The 20,062-nt window shown below is 49.3% G+C and overlaps 1 protein-coding gene across 1 annotated transcript; it reads right to left on the bottom strand.

Moving 5' to 3' along the window:
- Nucleotides 1-2,445: 2,445 nt before the first annotated feature.
- On the bottom strand, nucleotides 2,446-18,132 carry STMN3 (stathmin 3). Its single transcript, XM_085079245.1, has 5 exons — nucleotides 17,816-18,132; nucleotides 8,531-8,626; nucleotides 8,006-8,181; nucleotides 7,350-7,541; nucleotides 2,446-6,904 (listed from the first exon to the last, which is right to left on the bottom strand). The coding sequence occupies exons 1-5, from the start codon at nucleotides 17,832-17,834 to the stop codon at nucleotides 6,845-6,847; spliced, it is 543 nt and encodes a 180-aa protein (XP_084935371.1). The 5' UTR covers nucleotides 17,835-18,132; the 3' UTR covers nucleotides 2,446-6,844.
- Between the last annotated feature and the right edge of the window lie 1,930 nt (nucleotides 18,133-20,062).

Below are 20,062 nucleotides of genomic sequence, written 5' to 3'. Positions count from 1 at the left end.
ATTGTGTTTCTTTTCCTTCTCCAAGATAGCCAGCAGTAACCATCAGGGTTAAATCCACCACTGGAAACGGTGAGTCACTTTTGTATGGAAGCTTGTCTGTATCTCTACCAGTGCCACTGCTGGTGTCCCCCCTGGCATCTACATCCTTAGGACCCCGGTGGGGTTGGACAGGACAGATAAAAGGTCCCTTTTTCCACTAAAACCATCTCCTGATGGTGCCCAAGAGCAGTGGCCTTATCAAGGTGGTAAGAAGGCAGCAAACCCCCAACAATGCTGCCCTACTCCAGTTTTCCCAGCAATCAGTGGCATCTTGGAAAGAAATACCTGTTTTTTGCTGTCAGATCCCAGGAAACAGGAGGGTCCCTGGGCTCCTCCTAGCACCGAGGGTGGGATGATTTCACCTCCTGGCACCTTATCTGCTCCCTGTTCTGCCCCTTTATCAGCGGGCAGATTCGCTCTAGCCATGGTGCCAGAGAGGCTGCTGAGAAAGGATGAGCTGTTATTTTTCAAACCAAATCCCTCTACAAAAACAGGGTTTTTCCTGCCCAGGTGAGCTTTTGCATTTACCTTGGCAGAGTCTCTGTTCTCTTGCCTTGCCCTTGCTAAGGCACAGCTTTGTAGGAATCCCTCCAAGAGTTACGTAGATACTTTGCTTTCTTGACCTGGTTTTGATTTTTGCAGAAGGGACTCTTGGCATGGGCATGGAGTGACAGGATAAGGACGAATGGCTTCAGACTGACAGAGGGTAGAGTTAGGTTGGCTATTAGGAAGGCATTCTTCCCTGTGAGGGTAGGAAGGCCCTGGCACTGGTTACCCAGAGAAGCTTTGGCTGCCCCAGGATCCCTGGCAGTGTTGAAAGCCAGGCTGGGCAGGGCTTGGAACAACCTGGTCTAGTGAAAGGTGTCCCTGCCTGTGGCAGGGGCTTGGAATGATATGAGCTTTAAGGTCCCTTCCAACCCAAACAATTTCTTAATTCTGTGATTTTGTGGGCGCTACAGTCTGGTCCAAGCCTTCACTGTGGTGTCTTCAGCATTAATCTCTGCAGGGCTGCACAGTGGGCAGGGCTGGAAGGTGGTGGGAGATTATCCACAATTCCTTCTAGTCCTCCTGTTCCCCCCTGCCCCAACTGACCCCATCCCTTTGTGGTTTTCTCCTTCAGATCACACGAGGATGAAGGATGTGTCTTGAATTAAGTGGTTAAAGGGTGACCATGCTTGGTCTCATCAGCATATCTCGAATTGTGTGACACCAAAGACTGTGCCTGTTTTCCTCTGACAAATGCAGAGGTTCACTTTATTACATCCATGTTTTAGAAGAGCCTGTGTTAGTGGACTATATCAAATCTCAGAGGAAGAGTGAGCAATGCTGCATTTGCAGTCAGGTTTTTATCTCCAAAATCAGGAAGGTCACGCTGCAAAAATAGAATTCCTGTTTGTGCAGGCAGCAGTGTCCTGAGGACACATGGGAAAAGCATCAGGCATGGGCTGCTCGGCCACTGCCACCACTGTGATGGCTCCAGCAGTGTCCTGGCACTGACCTCCCTACCCTTACAGAACACTGCCCTGGGAATAAAGATTTACCCCCCTGCCTTCCCCTCAGTTTGTCTTGTTTTGCACCAAGTGCTGCTGAGCTCTGTGGAAAGTCTCCCACATTGGTTATTTTGATGGGATCACAAGATGTGGGACAGCCCGTGAGGATGATGCTATTTCAATATCCCTTCAAGGGCAGGGAGGACAGCGGGCAGTGACATTGGGCACTACTTTTGGTGGCAAACCCCCCCCCGAAAAAGGCAAGTGGGGGATTGGGGATCCTTTCCCCAGCAGTGGGGGAAACAGCCAGGCACCCTACTACCACGTGTGCCTGTGGATTACAAACTTCTGTGTTTTCAGCTGCAGGTTTGGGACGTTTTTGTGTACCTGGCCCCAGGGATGGGATTTGGAGCAGTGGCCATGCAGGGTCTCATGGACTGGGGACCCTTTTCCCGGGTAACTATGGCCCTGTTCCCTCCCACCATGTCCAGCCCAGGCTGGATCCTTTCTCAGGAAAAGCTCATGAAGGAAGCACTGACGTTTTTAATAAAGAAGCTGATGTAGTTTCCAGAACTGCATTTATTGTATTTGTAAGTGTCTTACATCTTTTTCGATCTTCCTATGTAAGGACTTTACACACCCTCACTCCCAGCTGTAGGGGGTGGCAGTAGGACCCTCATTTAAGCATTTTTCACTTTGTCCCTCTGAGAATGGTGATAAACTGTCAATTTCTGCCTCTTTTGTGCTGTGTGAAAAAGTAGTCATTGAGCATTCAGAGGCTTAGAGTCTATTTTGTTAAATTTTTAGGTCAAATCTTTAGGTCAATTTTCTGTTTAATGCTATTTATTAGAATTGTCACACTACAAAGAGAAGCCTTGGAATTAAAACAATCCATTTATGGAGAGAGATGGACACATACAGTTTCATACCAACTTTATTTCTTTTTTTTTTCCTTTATTTTTTTTTTCATAATCACTTCTTTTGCACAACAACAACCTCAAGTTGACAATGAAATGCACGTGGCAGACCGAAGGGAACCGGGCAAGGCTCTGTTAGGGATGGAAAGTCTTTCCATGACACTGCGCCAGCTCCCCACCCGACACGAGGGACAGTGGCCAAGACTGCAGCAGGAGGAGTGCATCCTGCCCAGAGGGCAGCTGGGGTGCTGAGCCCTGAGGTGACAGCTCAGCCCCGTGCCCACACAGTCATCTTCCAACCCTCTCCTGCAGCCACAGGCCAGGGTGTTCCTCCCAGGGCGCACTGCATATCCCGACTCTGTACTTTGGTACTTTCCATTCCAGAGCACTTTAGAGACGTGGAGGCATCGGCTCTCCATTGGTCCCCATGGGGAGGGAGCATCCATGTCCCCTTGTTACAGGGTGTGGGAAACTGAGGCACGGGGGATGCCGGGGCAGGGATGCCCAGCTGTCCCCCACGTCCCTGCACCCCGGGGACCACAGAGCACCCACACATAGGCGTGGGCCAGTGCCCCTTTTCTGCTTTACTTTAAGACAACTGACTACAAAGGTGGAGTTTATTGGTCTTGCTATGTCTTCTCGTCCCTAGCATGGAGAATAAGAAATCTCTAGCACCGTAAACAGCCATTCCCTGACTCATTTCAAGTGGTATCAGAGTGTATGTGCATATATCGTTTCCACGGATGCGTTTCTGTGCGCGTGTGCACAGCCGGGTGCACAGCCACTGCGAGGAGGACAGGAATGCCATGGGAGGGATAGAACGAACCCCATGAGACAGGATTGCAGAGCCAGGGCCAGAGAGTCACACCGGGCTAAGCTAAAGCAAGCAAGCTGAAGTTTACATTTGAAAGGGAGCAGCAATACCGACCTACCCCCGAGGTAGGATGCATGCAATCGTGAACTCCCACCGGCCCTGGAAGGTCAACTCAAAGGGAACCCCACAACGGGGTTAGAGCAAGATTTTTTAATGACTCCAAAATAATAAGGAATAGGCTCAGTCCAGATGCAGTTGGAGGGGCCAGCATCCTTGGAAGAGCCTATTTACAGACAGAGCTGAGCTCTGCCATATGGGATAACACGGGCCCAGAACTGTAATTTGGGCTACGAGGCCAATTGTCCCAGCTTGTCTACAGCTTCACCCATTGCCTTGGTGCCAATTGTTGGTGCCAGCTGGGAGCTCATTTAGCTTCAGCTCCTCAGTCTTGCCTGAATCAGAGGCCCTTCTCCAGGAGGGCTCTTGGAATGCCTATGCATGCACATAATGATGTCACTATCCTGACTTTCCTCCCTCACATCGCTGCCACACTCCAGGTCTGGGCAGGGATGCTGTGGGTGCCCTGAGGATGTTCCCCTACAAGGCACATTCCCATGTCCATATGCTGCTGCACCAACGGGGCTAAAACTTTTGGTTCAGAACTCGATTCACAAACATCTTCAGGAACCAGCAGAGACCTCAAGCCCCACCCTAAAAAAGGTGACCCCGGGAATTGGAGGGGTTGCATGCTGTGTCCACAACCACAGTACATGGGAATGCTCCAGGAATGAGAGAGGCTGGGGCAGTAAGGATGTTAATGAGGATACTTAATTAGTCTCAATTGAGGCATGAAGTATGCAGCTGCACACAGCCAATAGCATGAAGGGATATGGAAAGGCATGGAATAACCATGATCCTGGCCCGTGCCACATGCTGCTGTCAGGCACAGTGCTGCATGAGCTCCTGGCCATGATGGGTTTGGAGCAGTGGGTGGACACCCCTCATCCAGCCAACACCGCGCAGCCAAAGCAATCACACATTTCCCTGATAGTGCCCAGTGGCACTGGACAAGTTCCTGAACATCCCTACTCCATCCATCTGCACCAGGCAAACATGGCTCTGGGACACGTAAAGCCTCTGGCCCCAGTGCTGAGGCTGTTTCCTTGGCACAACGTGTCTGGGCAGCAGCTACCTGACATTCCCAATGCACAACTCTCCCTGCACATCCCTGCTCCTCTGGTGCAGGAGCTTATCCTGCAGGAACACCTTTTCCAGCCTCATCTACTGTCCCTCACTGCACCAACCTGACGGAGGGGAGAAAAATGAGTTTCCCAGTGCTCACACCTGCACGAGCACCATCTGCCAGGCCATTCTGCATTTGCCATGGGATTTTTTTGCCAGGAAAAGCTATTGCAAGGATAAGTCCCCACTTGAGACCCATCTGGGCTCCAGGGAGGGGGAGGAGAGGGGCACAGGGCAGCACAAGGGACCAAGAGGGAAGATCGAGGCAGGAATTGGGCCTGGAGACTCAGGAGCTGTTTGGGAGGACGGCTCTGACTGGCACAACCTGTTATTGACCATCTCTCTCCCAGCACACACTAAACCTGACGGATCCTCCAGCTTCTGTGGGGTTTCAGGGAACCACCTGGAACCTCCACATGGGGAGGTTTGGATTAACACCAAATTATATGTACTAGAATTGAAGCTTCACCTCTATTCTTTCTCTCAGCCCTTCCTTCTCCTCCCAGCACGAGGAGCAGCCGTCCCCACTCTCACCGCCCTGCCCGCAGGACTCGGCTGTCTCCAGCTCCCAATTCCATCATTTTCCAGCTGCTCTGTGGTCCAGCATCCCAGTGGCACCCTGCCTTCACCTGGCCCAGCCTCCAACTCCTTCTGAGCTCCCAGGAGAGAGTGAAAATGGCCATTTATCTTGTTTTCAACTCTTGCTCATGAGTACATTTCTGATAGTAGTAATCATAATAATCATAGTACTAAAAACAGTATTTACAACAAGCTCCAGGTCAGAATTACACACCAAGCAAACACTCAGCACCACAGAGAGTAGGACAGGGTTAATATCTTGCAGATACCTTCTCAGATCCCACCAACGCGGGACACAGACATTTGACATTTTCAACCATTTCTTACACACAAACATTTCATTTAAATTACTTTTAAAATTTTTTTTTTTAAACTTTTTAAAATTTCTCGTCACTATATGGATGAGGTGATGCTGGCGGTGATGCCACGCTCTACACAGATGCTTATCTAAGCTGCTACTATAAACTGATCATTAGCTACAGTTAAGAAATTCAACCCTCAGTTTCCTTCTTTGCCCTAAATCTAGTTCTCTTTTGTCACTGACAGCACAGGAGCTTTCTAACAGCCCTGTCCTCCCCCCAGCCCAGGAGGAGGGTTTGGGAGTAAGGTAGCCCTTCCTTTTAGGAGCAGAGTCCCCTGACATCAAGCCATGGCCATGGAGGGATCCCTCCCACATCCAGCTGGGAATTCTGTGGAGATCAGCAAAGAATCCCAGGATTTGGTCTCCAGCAATCTGCCCTGTGATGGCTCCAAAGAGCCACAACCATCTCTGGAAAGAGGGAAGGACTGTTCTGTTCACTGAAAGGCTATTTCACAGCTATGCACCATCTCTATTGGATTTGCTTTCCCACCAGAGTGGAATCCTGTGTTGTGGGAGCACTGGGGAGCCCACAGATGATTGAGGGTCCTCTCCCAGGACTCCCACGGAGCTGGGGATGCAATCACCACCCACAGCTCTCCCAGGCAGAGCGGCTGAGACCTCTCAGTCCCTGCTCAGCTGGGGAGAGGAAGGCTCAGTGGCCAACCAGGGCATCAGGCAGTGCCCACCATGACAGGGGCATGCTGTGATATGGCCCCTGGCTCCGAAATTTGGGTGGAGCCCCTCAGCCACTTCTGCATGGGCTTCCAAGAATCACCCAAAGATGAGGACTGTGGGTCACTACCTGCCTGGGCTGGCTCTGGAGGCAGCCAAGAGACGGGGGTTCTGCACGCTGCAACTCCTGAGGCATCCATCCTTCTCCTTCCTCTCTCCTACCACTGGCAAACAGGGGGCTGCTCCCTATATTACTTCACACACAGAAATTATCACTTACTTCCCGTTTTTCTGAAACTGATATTTGTCTCAGAGCAAACACCAAGAGGAGGAAAAGCCCCGGATAAGAAATCCGTATCTCTGTGACACTGCTGGTTGAATTTATTAATGTCTTAGTTTGTTTTTTTTTTACATTGGTTTAAGAAATATTTTTTTTTTAAAAAAAGGACAAAACCCTCCAAAGAAGCTGTTTGATTGACTGATAGACTGATTGATTCTCTATTTGATGTGAACTAGTTGCTATTCTGCTTAGAGGTCCCTATGATCTGTGAATCCCCACAAGCACTGACGATTAGGGATGCAGAGAGAAGCGTGAAGCTGGGGGACAAACACCGGGGAGGAGGGATGGAGAACTGAATGTTGCATCTAGACAAACAAAATAAAATGTGTTGGTTGGTCGATTGGTTGGTTTGTTAACAGGAATCAGGTGCTAGATGTGTAGAAAAGCCCTTTATCCAGAGATCTCCTCCCGCTGTTCCTTGTTCCTGCGGACCTCAGCTGCGTGCAGCTCCTGCAAAATGGGAGAGATGACACTGGGCTAACACTCCCTGCTCTCGTGATCAATATTTTCCTCTTGCACACAGGATTGGCACCAGACATAAAAAAAGATTCCAGTTTCCCATTCAACACACTCTGAGGTCAAGGGGTTATATCTGCGAGGAGTGAAGGATCATCTGTGGGATCCTGGAGGTGATGAACCTACAGTGAACACACTCCTGGCTCCCCTCTCCTGCAAAACCCTTCAGTCACACAGTCCTGGTGGGCCTGATGGGCTTGGGACTTCACTTATCAAGATTATCCAGGCTATGTTCTCTACTGACCTTGAAGGACATAACCCCCCACCTCATGCTGCTCTAGAGCAGAGCTGCTCCTCAGCAACTACCACCAAGAAAACTGGACCAGACCCCATTTTTCCATGAGGATCAGCACCCCCAGCCCCCAGCCCTGCCCCTCACCTTCTCACGGAGCCTCTCCCTCAAGGCAGCGAGGTGTGCCTCACGGATCTCCCTGCTCAGCTCCATCTTGTAGTTGAGCTTCTCCTCGGCCAGGCGGCTGAAGTTGTTGTTCTCTTCCAGCGCCTTGTGCAGCACCTCCCGCTCGTGTTCCCGCTTCTCTGCCAGCTGCTTCAGCACCTGAGCCTCCTGGGTCTGCCGAGGGAGAGGGGCTGAGGCCGCTGGAGAGGCTCTTCCAGCCTTTATCTCCCCAGAGAGGCTTTCTGTCTCCTCTGCTCAAACCACACTGCCACCCACCTACACCCCATAATGTAATCTTGCTTGGAAGATACCTTTGACATCTTTTTCCTGCTATCGTAGAATCATTTAGGCTGGAAAAGCCCTCTGAGATCTTGGAGTCCAACATTTCCCCAGGACTGGCCAGCCCACCACTAACCCATGTCCCCAAGTGCCACATCTACACAATGATGATGATGGAGTTGAATTCCCTGCTCAAAGCAGGCTGCAGAACCTCATTCTGTGTCTCACCTGGCAATTTACAGTGAAATAACAGATGTCAGAACACTCTTCCCAGCTGTTTTAGGTTACTCCTGCTGAGTTTTAGGGTTTGGTGCAATTAGTACCAGAAAAGTCACTCCTTCTGCAGGACATCTCCTTACCTTCCTCCTCTCTTCTGCAGCCTCCAGCCTCCTCTGCAGCTCCTCGAGGGACAGGTCCTTCTTCTTGGGAGGGGAGGAAAGGATTGGGCTCTCAGGAGACAAATCTGAAGGGGACTTCAGGATCACTTCGAAGCTCTGGCCTGATGCCCTCTTATCCAGCTGCTTCACCTCCATATCTTTGTGGGGAGAAAAAACCAGTGATTTTGTGAACCTGTGCCATGCAGGAGAGTGCTCACCTGAGGTCATCAAACTCCTCACATAGGAATTAGGATTTTCCCATGTCCTGACCTGGGTAACTTTGTTTTCTCTCCAGAATTCCTTGATTAGCGATCACCTTCATCACTCCCATGCAAATGCAATTAATTTAAAGTCATGGCATAATTACAGAAAGGTCACATTGCTGTTAACACTTTGTGTGCCACCGCAGCATGAGGCAGAGGGACTCTGACTCTGGCAAGCTCCCACACTGCCTGTGGGAGCATCACCCAAACTGTGCTGGAGATCCTGTGGGAGCAGATTACCTACCTCCATACTGGTAGATGGTGTTGGGATGGGGCTGGGTGTGGAAACAGGAGCAGATGAGGGAGAGCAGAGACAGCTCCTTCATTTTCTCCTTGTAGGCTGAAAAATACAAAATAGCAGTGAGAGAGATTCTAATGGCAACAGCAGCTCTTTTTCATGGAGAAATGAAGCAAGTTGACACAAGGACCCCATTTGCAGCTACCAGACTCTATGCAGACTTTTCCATGCTACCATAGCTTGCCAAAAGCTCCCCAAGGAGTGTCTCCTCTAGAGCAGCCTAAATTATCTGCCAGGTGGCAAAAGCAATGGGAAGACAAACAGTAGGAATTTAACACATCTAGAGGTGTAAGTTTCTGTGCAGGATTTTCTCTCCAGAGGAGCTGAGACACTGCAGCCCATCTAGTTCAACATGATGGGACAGCTGCCCACACCCTTTCTCCCCTGGAAGTGGAATTTCCAGCCTCTGAGATAAAATGATGCCCACTGACACCTAGAAACATTTCTCAAGCCTGGTGAATTGGGAATATTTCACAATTCCTCATTTCTGAGATGAGGGTGAAGAGGCAAGAGGGAGTGGGCAACATGGAGAACAAAGAGGCATTTGAGAGAAGAAACTGCTCAGGGATGCTGCTAGCAGGGGAAGAGGTGTACCCCAACCTCCCAAGGTACCTCCTGCCCTGCAGCAGCAGATCAGGGGGGATGTGAGTGGATTCTGCCACCACCTTGGCCCATGCAGGCAGAGGTTGGTATTGGTCTGTGACCACAATAAATGCTGTCCCCACAACCTCCTGCAAAGGACAGGAAACACACAATTCCTTCCAGCTTTGCTGCTGTGAGCCCTCCAGTTTGCTCCTTTTTCCTGTGACTGGAGGATGCACCACAGCATCCTCAGTGATCACAAGTGCTGCCCTAACACTGTATTTTTGGAATTCAGCACATTTAAGACAGTGACCTGTTAGCACAACACTCTTGATGAAGAACCTCAGAATAGAGGGAGTTGGAGATAGTGAGGTGCTCTGTCAGGCTGTCAGGTTCTTTATCACATCAGTGAAACCCTCACAGCATCACACCTATGTGGCAGCTCAGCAGCTGGGGCTCAGCAGTGGATGCTGAGGAGGGAGCCCTGTCTCACAAAGCCCCCTGTCTCACAGGGGCTTTGAGGGTCTGCCCTAGGCTGGCTTCTCAGGACACACCCAGGCACATGGGGACAGTGTCTTTACAGCTGCCAAACCTTCCCTGAGCGTCCTTGTGCTGCCCTTCCTCCTGTCTCTGCCACAAGCACAGATATTCTGCTGTTCTGCCTTGGCTCTGCCTCTGGATTTTCCACATTTTCCTGATGCTTCTGGCCTTGGTTTGTCCCCTCTGTACTGAGCTCACATTTCATGCTCCCACCAGAGGCAACTCTGCAGCTCAGCTGCCAACACCACATTTACAGTAAGACCTTCCTCTAGGCCAGGGCAGGGAAATCCCCAGAACTTTGTGATCTGAAGAGTCATTAGACACAGAACAATTCTGGAAAAAGTAACATCCTGTGTACCACATGCCCTTAGGAACATCTTTCAGGTATTCTCCTCTGCTTTCACATAGCTAATTGAGCGGTAAAACTTATGACTTCTTTATACTTCCATTTATTTTTCCTCCTAGGCACTGAGCTTCACCCTAACTGATACCCTTCTTCTGCTAAACAACTATCCCCAAAGATCCCCAAGTGTTGATCTTGATTCAACATTTTTTTAGCTTGTTTCCCATTCAGATTTGAACATTCTGCCTGGTCCTGCTGTTAAATGCAAACCAAATAAGAATAGTTTACAGCAGCAGTGCCAGCCAGACATCATTGATTTTGTTCTTAATGAAAAAAACTCTTTGGAGGCTCTGAGAGGCCCAAAGTTATGGCATGGAGCAGCAAGCTAATGCATCTCCTAACGTGCTGCCAAGAGCCCTGAGGAGGGTCCCTGGGAATAGATGAGAGACATTATCATTTCTTATCATTTAGACATTGTCATTTAATACAAACCAGTCAACAAGGTCGTTGCTCCACCATTATGTCTGGTTCTGGGTGAAACCAAGGCATGAGGCAGACGTGCCACACTCCTGACCCACTCATTTAATTCAATTTAATCGTCTGCCAGCACTTGTTACAGAGCACAGTGCTTTGTATTTCATGACTCGAGCTTCAGAACTGGCCCTGTGTGCAGATGATTCCGTGCTGCATTCCCTGCCTTTCAGGAGGTTTGCTGAGGTGATTTCACAGCTGCCTCCATCCCATCGGGATCTCCCCTGTCCTGCCTTCCTTTCGGCAGAGCAAACTGACCGTCCCTCTCCGTCAATTAAAATGAAGAGGAGCAAGAGGACAAAAGGCGCTGGGCTGCGGCAGGGCTGTGATGAGAGCTGGAAGAGCTCTGCGTCCTTCCCCCGCCCGCAGCCCGCAGCTGCAGCCCGGCGCCAGCCGTCAGATGCAATTAGCGGCACACGGGGCCGGGCAGAGGGGCTGGAGCTGCCGCGACCCCGGGGAGAGGCGGGGGAAGGTCCCGAAGAGCCTCGAGCAGCCCCCAATGGCCAGGGGGGAGCGGGGGAAGGAGCGGGGAGGGGCAGGGACCGAGCCCCCCGGGACCCCGGGAGCTGCCGGCGCTCCGCTCCAGCCCGGAGCTGTCCCTTCAGAACCATGGCCACCGCCGGACACCGCCGAGAGCTGTCCTTCAGCACCGCCGCGGGGCCGGGCGTGCAGAGGGGAAGGACTGACTCCTGGAGAAATTATAGAGTCATGGGAGCAAGGAATCATCACAGAATTGTTCGGGTTGGAAAAGCCCTGCAAGATCATCAGGTCCAAGTGTTCCCCCAGTACAGCTAAGCCTACCACTAAACCATGTCCCCAGGTGCCACATCTGCATGGCTTTTAAATCCATCTGGGGATGGTGACTCCACCTGCTCCCTGGGCAGCCTGTGCCAGGGCTTGGCAGCCGTTTTGGTGAAAACATTTTCTCTAATGTCCAATCCAAACCTCACCTGGTGCAACTGGAGCCATATCTTCTTGTCCTGTCTCTTGTTAATTGGGAGGAGAGACCAAACCCCACCTGGCTCCACCCTCCTGTCAGGGAGTTGTAGAGAGCAAGAAAGTCCCCCCTGAGCCTCCTTTCCTCCAGGCTGAGCCCTCCCAGCTCCCTCAGGTGGTCCTGGTGCTCCAGACCTTTCTCCAGCTCTGTTCCCTTCTCTGGACACTTTCCAGCCCCTCAATGTCATTTGTGTCCCAAATGTGATCCATGCCCTGAGAACTGAATGGACTCCCAAAATCCCAACACCTTTGCTCCAGAGCCAGCAGCCACACCTGTGGGACACAGAGGCATCACCGTGGTGGCCTTGTGCTCATGACACATTCGAGACAAATGATAAATATTTTAACAGCTAAGATGAGAAAAGGCATCCTCTGATTCAGTAACTGAAAGTAAGACTCATAACCTCTGGGTCACTATTTAGGAACCTGTGCCCATGAAGTTCAAATCTGAGACCTCCTGAAGCAAGACTTTGTCTCAATTACAGCTGCTTAAAACTCAGGGGTGAAGGACTGCAAACCTCGGCACTAACATTTATTTCAGATGTATCTGCACTCCCATTTGCAACAGATTTGAGGTTTTGAGGACATGTTTATGCCAGTGGATAAAACCCTTGAGCCAGGAAAAGACATGTGGCTGGCCACAATATGATATGGCCAAGGAGTTCCTTCCCAGAAAGGCTGGATCTAGTGATCTAGAGCACAAACATACACATTTTAAGAACAATTAGACAGGGAATGCTGAACTTTTAACTTCATCATCTCTTAGCATTTTTATTTCTGTTAACTTAGTAAAAATAAATTCAGCTTGCACTGAGCAAATATTTCATTTCTGTACAAATTAATCTGACTCAGGTCCTCAGGGACTGGATACCAAAGCATTGCTTCAGTCTCAGAAGTGCAGCAAGAGCTCTGCCTCATTGGTGGGCAGAGGATTAGGACAGGCTGCTCACTCAAGTATGAATTACTGATATTTTACTTCTCTTTTTAGGCAAACACTGCAATACAAGGATCAGCAGCAAAATCATTCACTCTGGTATAGTCTTCATCACTGTGCCATAACACTTCACTGCTGTCATATCAGAACTGGGGTGAAACATGGCAAATAGCTGAGTTGTGTAAACTAAAAAGAGAGTAAACTGTAGAAGTTAGAGGAAATGTATCAGAGTGCCATCCTGTAAAGTGAGTAAACTCACATTTTGTTGGCTTTAGAGGACTCTGAGGAGTGATTAAGCTGCAGTCCATAGAGGTGCAGTCAGTTCCTCAAAGTTTCTGAACATCCATGCCCTGCAATCAGCACAGGCTAATTCTGGTTTGGTTGTATTCCATCCCACACCCCATGAGCCAGTAAATCTTTATTAAAATTTTTAATCTAACTTTTCTCTCTGTGTTATTATTATAGTACAACATAATATATTGCCTGGGAAAAATTATTTTCTCCCAGCTGCAAAGAGAAGAAGGGAGATGCCCTGAGCCTTCACCAAGGCACCAGGAGGTCGCAGCTCTCTCTAGCGACTCCTTTCCTGCACTCCCTCTAGTGCTGTAGGGAACATCTTGCATTTCCATATCCCCACTGCTCTGCATGAGTGCTGTGCACACCATCGATCCATGTAAAGTGTTTATCTCCAAGTCAACCCCTGGAGACATTATCCAGCTGCTCCCTGAGCAGTTGTGGTGCCAGAGATAGAGGAACAGCTGGGAATGGTGTGGTGAAGGAGCAATGGGAGCCATCTTCCTGCTCATGATGTGCCTGGATGGTTTGGCTTAATAACTATTATTCATTAAAAAGTTATGTTCTCTGCTTCCTAAATACATAAAGCTAAACTGCAGCCAGGTTTTGAGTTGGTATTTAATGGCATCCAGAAAAACAGAGCAAGGCCATCTCAGCACAGCACTGACACAACATCAGTCATAGTGAACCAGAGGCACAGCAAGGCTAATTTATGTGAAATTTAAATGGATGAGACTGGGTGTGCTGTGTCTGATAGCAAGGTCAGAGGAAGGTTATTATAAGAAAATAATTTGGTTTGTGGAGATAACTTTGGAGAAGTAAAAATTGCTTCCACAAGGAATATTATCTCATGAAAAAATGAGAACAAGCCAATTATAAATGAAGCCAAAGCTTAAACAGAAGGTAGAGAAGCCAGAGAGACAGAGAACTGAGACCTCCAGCACAAAGACTGCAACAACAAAAGCAACCACAATTGCCTTAAGAGTACAGCAGGCTCTAGAATTCTCCCCTGCTATGAATCCTATCATAAAAATATTGGCCAAACCTTCACTTCAGTCTAATGCACTTCCACCTTCTTGCTCCCCAGCTTCCACAAACAGGTCAGTAACAGTTCTCACACAGCCAGAAAAACACTAGTGAGTTTTCTGTTTGGTTGTTTGGTTTTTTGGGGTATTTTTGTCAGCTTAGTAGTTGTATCCTCTCACTGATGGTACAGGGACACAATGGGCCTTCAGGCCCAGGAGCCACCATGGGCTCACGTGGAATCATCCATGAGAACAGGCAGATGTGAGCTTTGCTCTGCCTTCTGTCAGACATCTGCTCAACTATTGCCCAGGAATGCTTTCCAATCACCCAGCTCCTTCCCCCCAGGTTTTATTGGCAGCACATTAATGTCACAACAACCCATGCTGTGCACAGCCAATGCATCAGCAAATCCAGTGCTACTCGAGCTGTAGCACTGGAACATGTGGGATGCTCTCAGGAAAATAACCAGGGAAACCTCCTCTTGTATGGGCTCAGCAAGAGGGAAGGCCCCAAGCTGTGCAGCAGAACCCTGGCTGGGGGTTCCCATTGGGAAGGAGGGAAGTGTGGTCTGGGTTGCTTGATAATGCAGAGGAAGGAACCAAATGGAAGAAGCTGACCCGGAGTGTTCGTGGATTTGGGGCAAACACAGGTTTGGATGGTCAGATTTGGGTGAGACAAAGAGCCACAAAGGAGCTGGGGAGCTGATGAGCCAGACATGTTGTTTCCAGCGGATTTTGGGGTATAGAAGTTTGAATGAGCTTCAGATACTTCCAAGGATTGTCATGAAGGATCATCAGCCCCATTCACCCTAATAAAGCTCGATGTTGCAATCCCTTGTGCTGCCCACACTGCTGTCACAATGGGCTTATCTGCAGCCTTCTGGTTGCCACATCAGACCACTGAATCTCAGCTTTTACTTAGCAGGAGAATGTGTTCATCTGATAAAATAGTGTCTTCACCAACGTCAGGTTCCAAGAAAGGGCTCCTTTCAGATATCTGGGGCATCTTCCCAGAGTATATATGATGTCATTAAACAAGATATTACTTATATTTCAGAAAGAACAAGTATTTTCCAATTATTTAGATCCCTAGTTTGGATACACTGGTGAAAAATTATATGCGTCTATATAAATGCTTTCCACAGTACAATAGACTTCTTTGGCTTGTGAAACTGAATTCCCAATAAAAGAACCATAATTTTTTAAGGCCAAGTAGACTTTCTTCAACAGCCAAAGAAAAATACAACAGTGATTTCCTGAGAACACAGAGAGATGGAAAGCTTGATAGAAAGGACTCTGAACTCTCCAGAATGAGCAGTAGAAATGTCAGGACAGGGCAACAGCATATGGTGTCCCTCAATACCACCTAGAAAAGGGATTAAGGGGATAACCCAGAGCTACATGAAGTCCCTCAACCTTCACATTTCAGTGCAGGATGGGAAAACCTTGGGATCTGCCAAGGTCCATTTACCATGCCCAGTCACGAGGCCAGGAATGACAACCTGGTGTTTCCTGCTGGCTCCACCTTCTCAGACACACCAACATCAGAGAAAGCCGGTGGGGATGTCACCTTCTGCATCATTTCATAATCTCCGGTCTCTCCATCCAACCCAGGTGCTACAAACGGTGGGGGAGCTCCGCAGCCCTGCAGAGCCCAGCCAGAGCCCCGGTCTGCGGTGCACAAAAGCACAAAGCCTTGTGCAGATGCTGCGGGGAGGAGGTGCGAGGGCTCTGCCCCTGCAAGGGCTGCCCGGCAGCAGGGCCGGCACCGCAGCTGAGCCGGCACTGAGCATGTGCCGCCCATCCCGCGGCTCCGGCACCGAAAACAACCCCCGGGGCCACCAGAAAACGCCTGAGGTGACAGGGAGAAAAGAGAGAGGGCAGCCAGGCTCGGGGGAGCGAGCCCTGTTTCTTTTCATCCCGAGGATTTGGTTGTTTGTTTAAACAAACCGAGCAAGTCTTCCCAAGGGGGGTGAGCCCCCGGGCACCAGCCGCAGACGACTGCAGCTGCCCTCCCCTCAGCACGGATCGGCTTTTGCTGAGAATAAAGAAAGAAATAATAAAGAAAGCAAACAAGACTCATTCCTTAATTGCAGGATTCCTTATTCTTTTTTCCTGCCTTTCCAGGCTACTCTCCGTTGCTGCTGTGCGAGATATAAGCGATGGGGAGATGGGGAGCTGCTCCTGCAAAGGCAGCTGGGCGAGGCTCAGCTCCGACCCTCCCTTGGCACACAGCGCCCTATTCTCTTCCCTCCTGCCACAGCACTGCTCTGCATGACTTCCTACTCCTTCAGATTGTTTCTCTGCTTGATCTGAGCCACAAGGAAGCCCTATTTCACTCTTCTCCATGATCTTAAGACTCTTTGACAGTAAAACTGCATCTTTGGGAGGATGAAATACGCTATGGGCATGCAGTGGGTTGGGAGGGTGAGAATGCACCAGCTGGAAAACGCATGTTCTTCCTACGTGTGTTTCATCCACCACCTCGTCCATCTCAAGTTCGATGCAACCTTGGTTTAGAGGGCTGGTAAGTCTGAGCCTTCCCTCCCACCCCCACTCCTCAAACGAGGTCCAATCCTGCTCGGTAGGGAAGGCAGGAGAATGGGTGGCACCTCCCAAGAGTGCACTGCTGCAGGCGTTCATTGAGACAGGGATACTCACGGGAATATATGCGATAGCTGCAGGTTTTCTGTCATAAATACATTTTTACAATACTGCTTGACATCTTTAATTGCATGCAAAGCCCACTCAGGATCAGCTGCGCCCTTACACTGCCCCCCACACATACACACCCCTCCATCTCTCTGTCCTTCCTCCCCCTGCACCTACTGGTCTGTTAAAAGGAGCAAGGAATAGAAAACGCACAGCAGGAAACCTCGGCAAAGGGCAGTGAAAGAAGCAAGAAGTGTTGCCTGGTCTTCTGCGGGCTGGTTCCCTGCCTGGGGGGCACAAAGCACTGCCTGCTCTTCCTTTTTGTCTGTCGCTCCTGCTCAGCCTTCCACCCCAGCCCTCCAGGATCTCACTTCCCCCTCCCAAGCTCCTCTTTGTGGGCTGCAGAATTCAGAGCCATTCCAAGAAAAAACTTGTTTCTCTAAAAGAAAAAGACCCTCTAAACCCACCCACTGTTCATTGTACCATTTCAAGCTTTTCTTCTCCTTCACCCACACTCCCAGTTTCAGCCACTTGAATCCCTCCTTCCCAGTTAAAAGGGGCAAGACAGGTCTTTAGGAAGCTGGACCGAAGCAGCACAGCATCCTCGGGCAGCCAAACCCGACCAGGCTCCCGGGCAGCTGCGCTGTGATTCCCGGCACTGCTGCAGGAGGGAGGAAGGGCTTCCCTTGCAGCATCTCTTTCACCCAACGCCATCAGAGGACCGCTCCCCTGTAGCATCTCCTGACCAAGAATTGTGAGCTGTGCAAGAAATCTGGGGCTGGGAAGCCCTAAGAATACACAAAAACCCCAGCCAGGTTCTTCTGGCTGGCTTTGGGGGATTTTCTAGGGCATTACTGACTCTTGTCCATGTCTTCCTCTCCATTACCCATTTAGGCAATACATGATCTTCACAAAACAAAACGTAATTTCTGATTTCTGTGCATCCAGCTACACCGTGTGCAATTTTTTTCTTAGGGGGGAAAAATAGCTCTACCACGTTACAAAAATAATACTTAATCGGCACGTAGCAGCATCTCGTAACGGCACAATGAAATGGCAGCAATATTTTAAATTGGCAAGTTTATCACATGTGTATTCATATTAAAATAAAAAGCCCACCTGCTATCTTGCATCAGAGGGGTGTGTGTATGGGGGAGGAAGGGGAACAATGCTGCCATACCGGCTGCCTCCTCAGCACAGAACTCCCCCGAAACCCACGGGGAAAAAAACCTCAAAAACTCAAACCTTCAAAATAATGATAAAAAAAACTACATAAAACCTGATGGTATTAGAAGTGCATCGCTGTCAAGCCCCCGAGAAGCCGCCTGTCCTACCTGAGACGGTGCTGGCCATGCTGCGGCGGGAGCGGAGCGGTGCTGCAGGAGCAGGAAGGAGCGCAGGAGCTGCGGAGGTGCTGCAATGCTGCGGGGAGGGAGGACTGACTCAGCTGGAGGGGGCTGCAGCCATCCGCGGCGGGGAGAGGCTGGAGCGCCCAGAGAAAGGCAAGGGGTGGAAAGAAAAAGAAGGGTCACTAGTTCAGAATATTAATGAGCGTATCAGGCCTCCTTTCCTGGGTGGCTTTGACGGCAGATCCCTCCCAGGCAAGCCTGCCTGCCAGGAACACAGCCTCGCGGCGGGGGGGCGAGACACACCCAGCCGGGCGCTGGCAAAAGAAAATTTTTTCCTCCTCTTCCTCCCTTTCTTGTCTGCTCGAGATGGGCTAAACTGCTTTTTCCCTTGCTGAAAGCAGAGTTAAGCAAATTTTTTTTTTTTAAATTTTTTTTTTTTTTTTAAACCATCCATTCCAAGGCAGCCTCACCTGAAGGGCCAGGTCGAGGGTCTGGTTTGACTGGGCTGAAGTGTAAAACCCAAACCCCAAACCTTGCAGCAGCTTTATGCAAACAGCGAAGGAAGGAGGGATTGCAGACAGGTTTTTAGGCACGGGATTAGGGGTTTTTTGCACCAGCACTGAGACACTAAAGGACCTGCAGTTCGGGGAGGAAACTGCTATAAAAGTAGAGGAGGAAGAGCAGAATGGAGCCTTTTGATTTCAGTGAGAATTCTCTGGGGTTTTCCCCCCACCCCAGGCATCAGGACCTCTTTGCTTATAATTTTCTGTCTGTTTTCTATTATTTCTATCATTTCCATTTGTGGCTATTGCTTCTGTGCTTTTAGAGCATCACACACACAGTTGGGAGCAAGGAATCCTCCCAAACCCACACATTTCCTGACACGCTGCAATGCAGACACTCCCAAACAATTCCAGCTGCTGCAGGGAACTACAGGTTGTTGGAATACCTGCCAGTGCTCTGGCTTGCTCAGGGGCAGAAGCCACAGGCACTACCTACTAAATTCAGTTGGAAAGACAGAGATTTTCCTTTTTTCCTAATTTTTTTTTGCCTATCTCCCAGTGTCCTATTCCTTCAACACTGTTCTGGAATAAAAGAAAAATAGAGAAAATTAGTCTAATTCAGAATAAAAATAACCCTATCCACACATTTTCAATGTGTGTTTGCAACAGGATCTTTTTCATGACCTTTAACTACTCCCTGTTCTGTCCAAGGCTTATTTGGTAATTCCAACTCTCTCTACTTTCTCCTTGGGTTGAAGCTCTAGGACTTGACAGCTTATTTTGTTTGTGTTTCAAAAAGGCCTTTGCCATGATCAGAGTAAGGCAGCCATCCCAGGCACTTGACTGCTGGAATAATTTCCTCCTTCTGTTCAGGATGAGCTCTGGCTTTGATATTCCCAGCAGTCCCAAGAGGGTCTGGCTACATTTTGCAACATTCTGGATCTTTTTGTATCAATCCAGTACACATTTTATTCCTTTCATTGCGGAAAGGGTATGGAATGCTTTCAAGGTGCCATGGCCATGTGTCCCACTGGAATACACTGTGTGAGAAATGGGGAACAAATTATTTGGAGGGTCAAGGTGGAAAGCTATGCTGTTATTTCCCAACAATAAATGGACTGAAATGCCCTGGACTATCAGGATTAAAAGAAATCAAATCATTTGGGGGGGGTAAACAAAAGTTTCAGACACAGAAAGACAATGAATGGCAACTGAACCCTTTCATATCTGAAAAGGGGAAAATAACTTTCATGCCAACCACAGGTGCTTCAGTCAGCCCTTGTGGCTCTTTTGTCCCATTCCTGAAGATTCCTGCTCATCTGGCAGCATCTGGATCTCATCTGGGAAGAGAGATCCTGCCTGGGCAGCCTCTGAACAAACATAGCCATTATTCACTTAGCACTTCTACACAGCACCAGTGTCTCTGTGGTGTGGTTCAGCCATTTCCTCACAGAAGTTAAGGATCATCTTTCAAGGATCAAACCTTTTCCAGGGTTTTTGTTTTGTATGTTGTTTTTTTCTTTTTTTCCTTGAAAATGAAAAATAGCCCATTCAAGATCAAGTTCACCCAGAAGCAAGAGAGCAATGAAGATGGGCTGGTTCCTCCAGGCTGGGCTGGCAGGGACAGGCTGATGAGGGGCTGTCACACAACTCTGTGCTACTCTGACATTTTTGAAATCTCTCCTCCCTCTCCAAACTCCTGCTTTATAAGAGCTCAGGGTTTATCCTA

Source organism: Lichenostomus cassidix, chromosome 20, assembly GCF_008360975.1.
Source record: "Lichenostomus cassidix isolate B80296 chromosome 20, HeHo_3.0, whole genome shotgun sequence".
Lineage (NCBI taxonomy): Eukaryota > Metazoa > Chordata > Aves > Passeriformes > Meliphagidae > Lichenostomus > Lichenostomus cassidix.
This window is presented reverse-complemented; position numbering and strand designations above follow the sequence as displayed.

Excerpts from the sequence above, each read along its gene's own strand:
- STMN3 (XM_085079245.1), bottom strand. Across the intron at positions 7,542-8,005 it reads CTGCAGAAGAGAGGAGGAAG|ACCCAGGAGGCTCAGGTGCT; the intron begins GTAAGGAGATGT and ends CTCCCTCGGCAG. Across the intron at positions 6,905-7,349 it reads GGGAGAGGCTCCGTGAGAAG|GAGCTGCACGCAGCTGAGGT; the intron begins GTGAGGGGCAGG and ends CCCATTTTGCAG.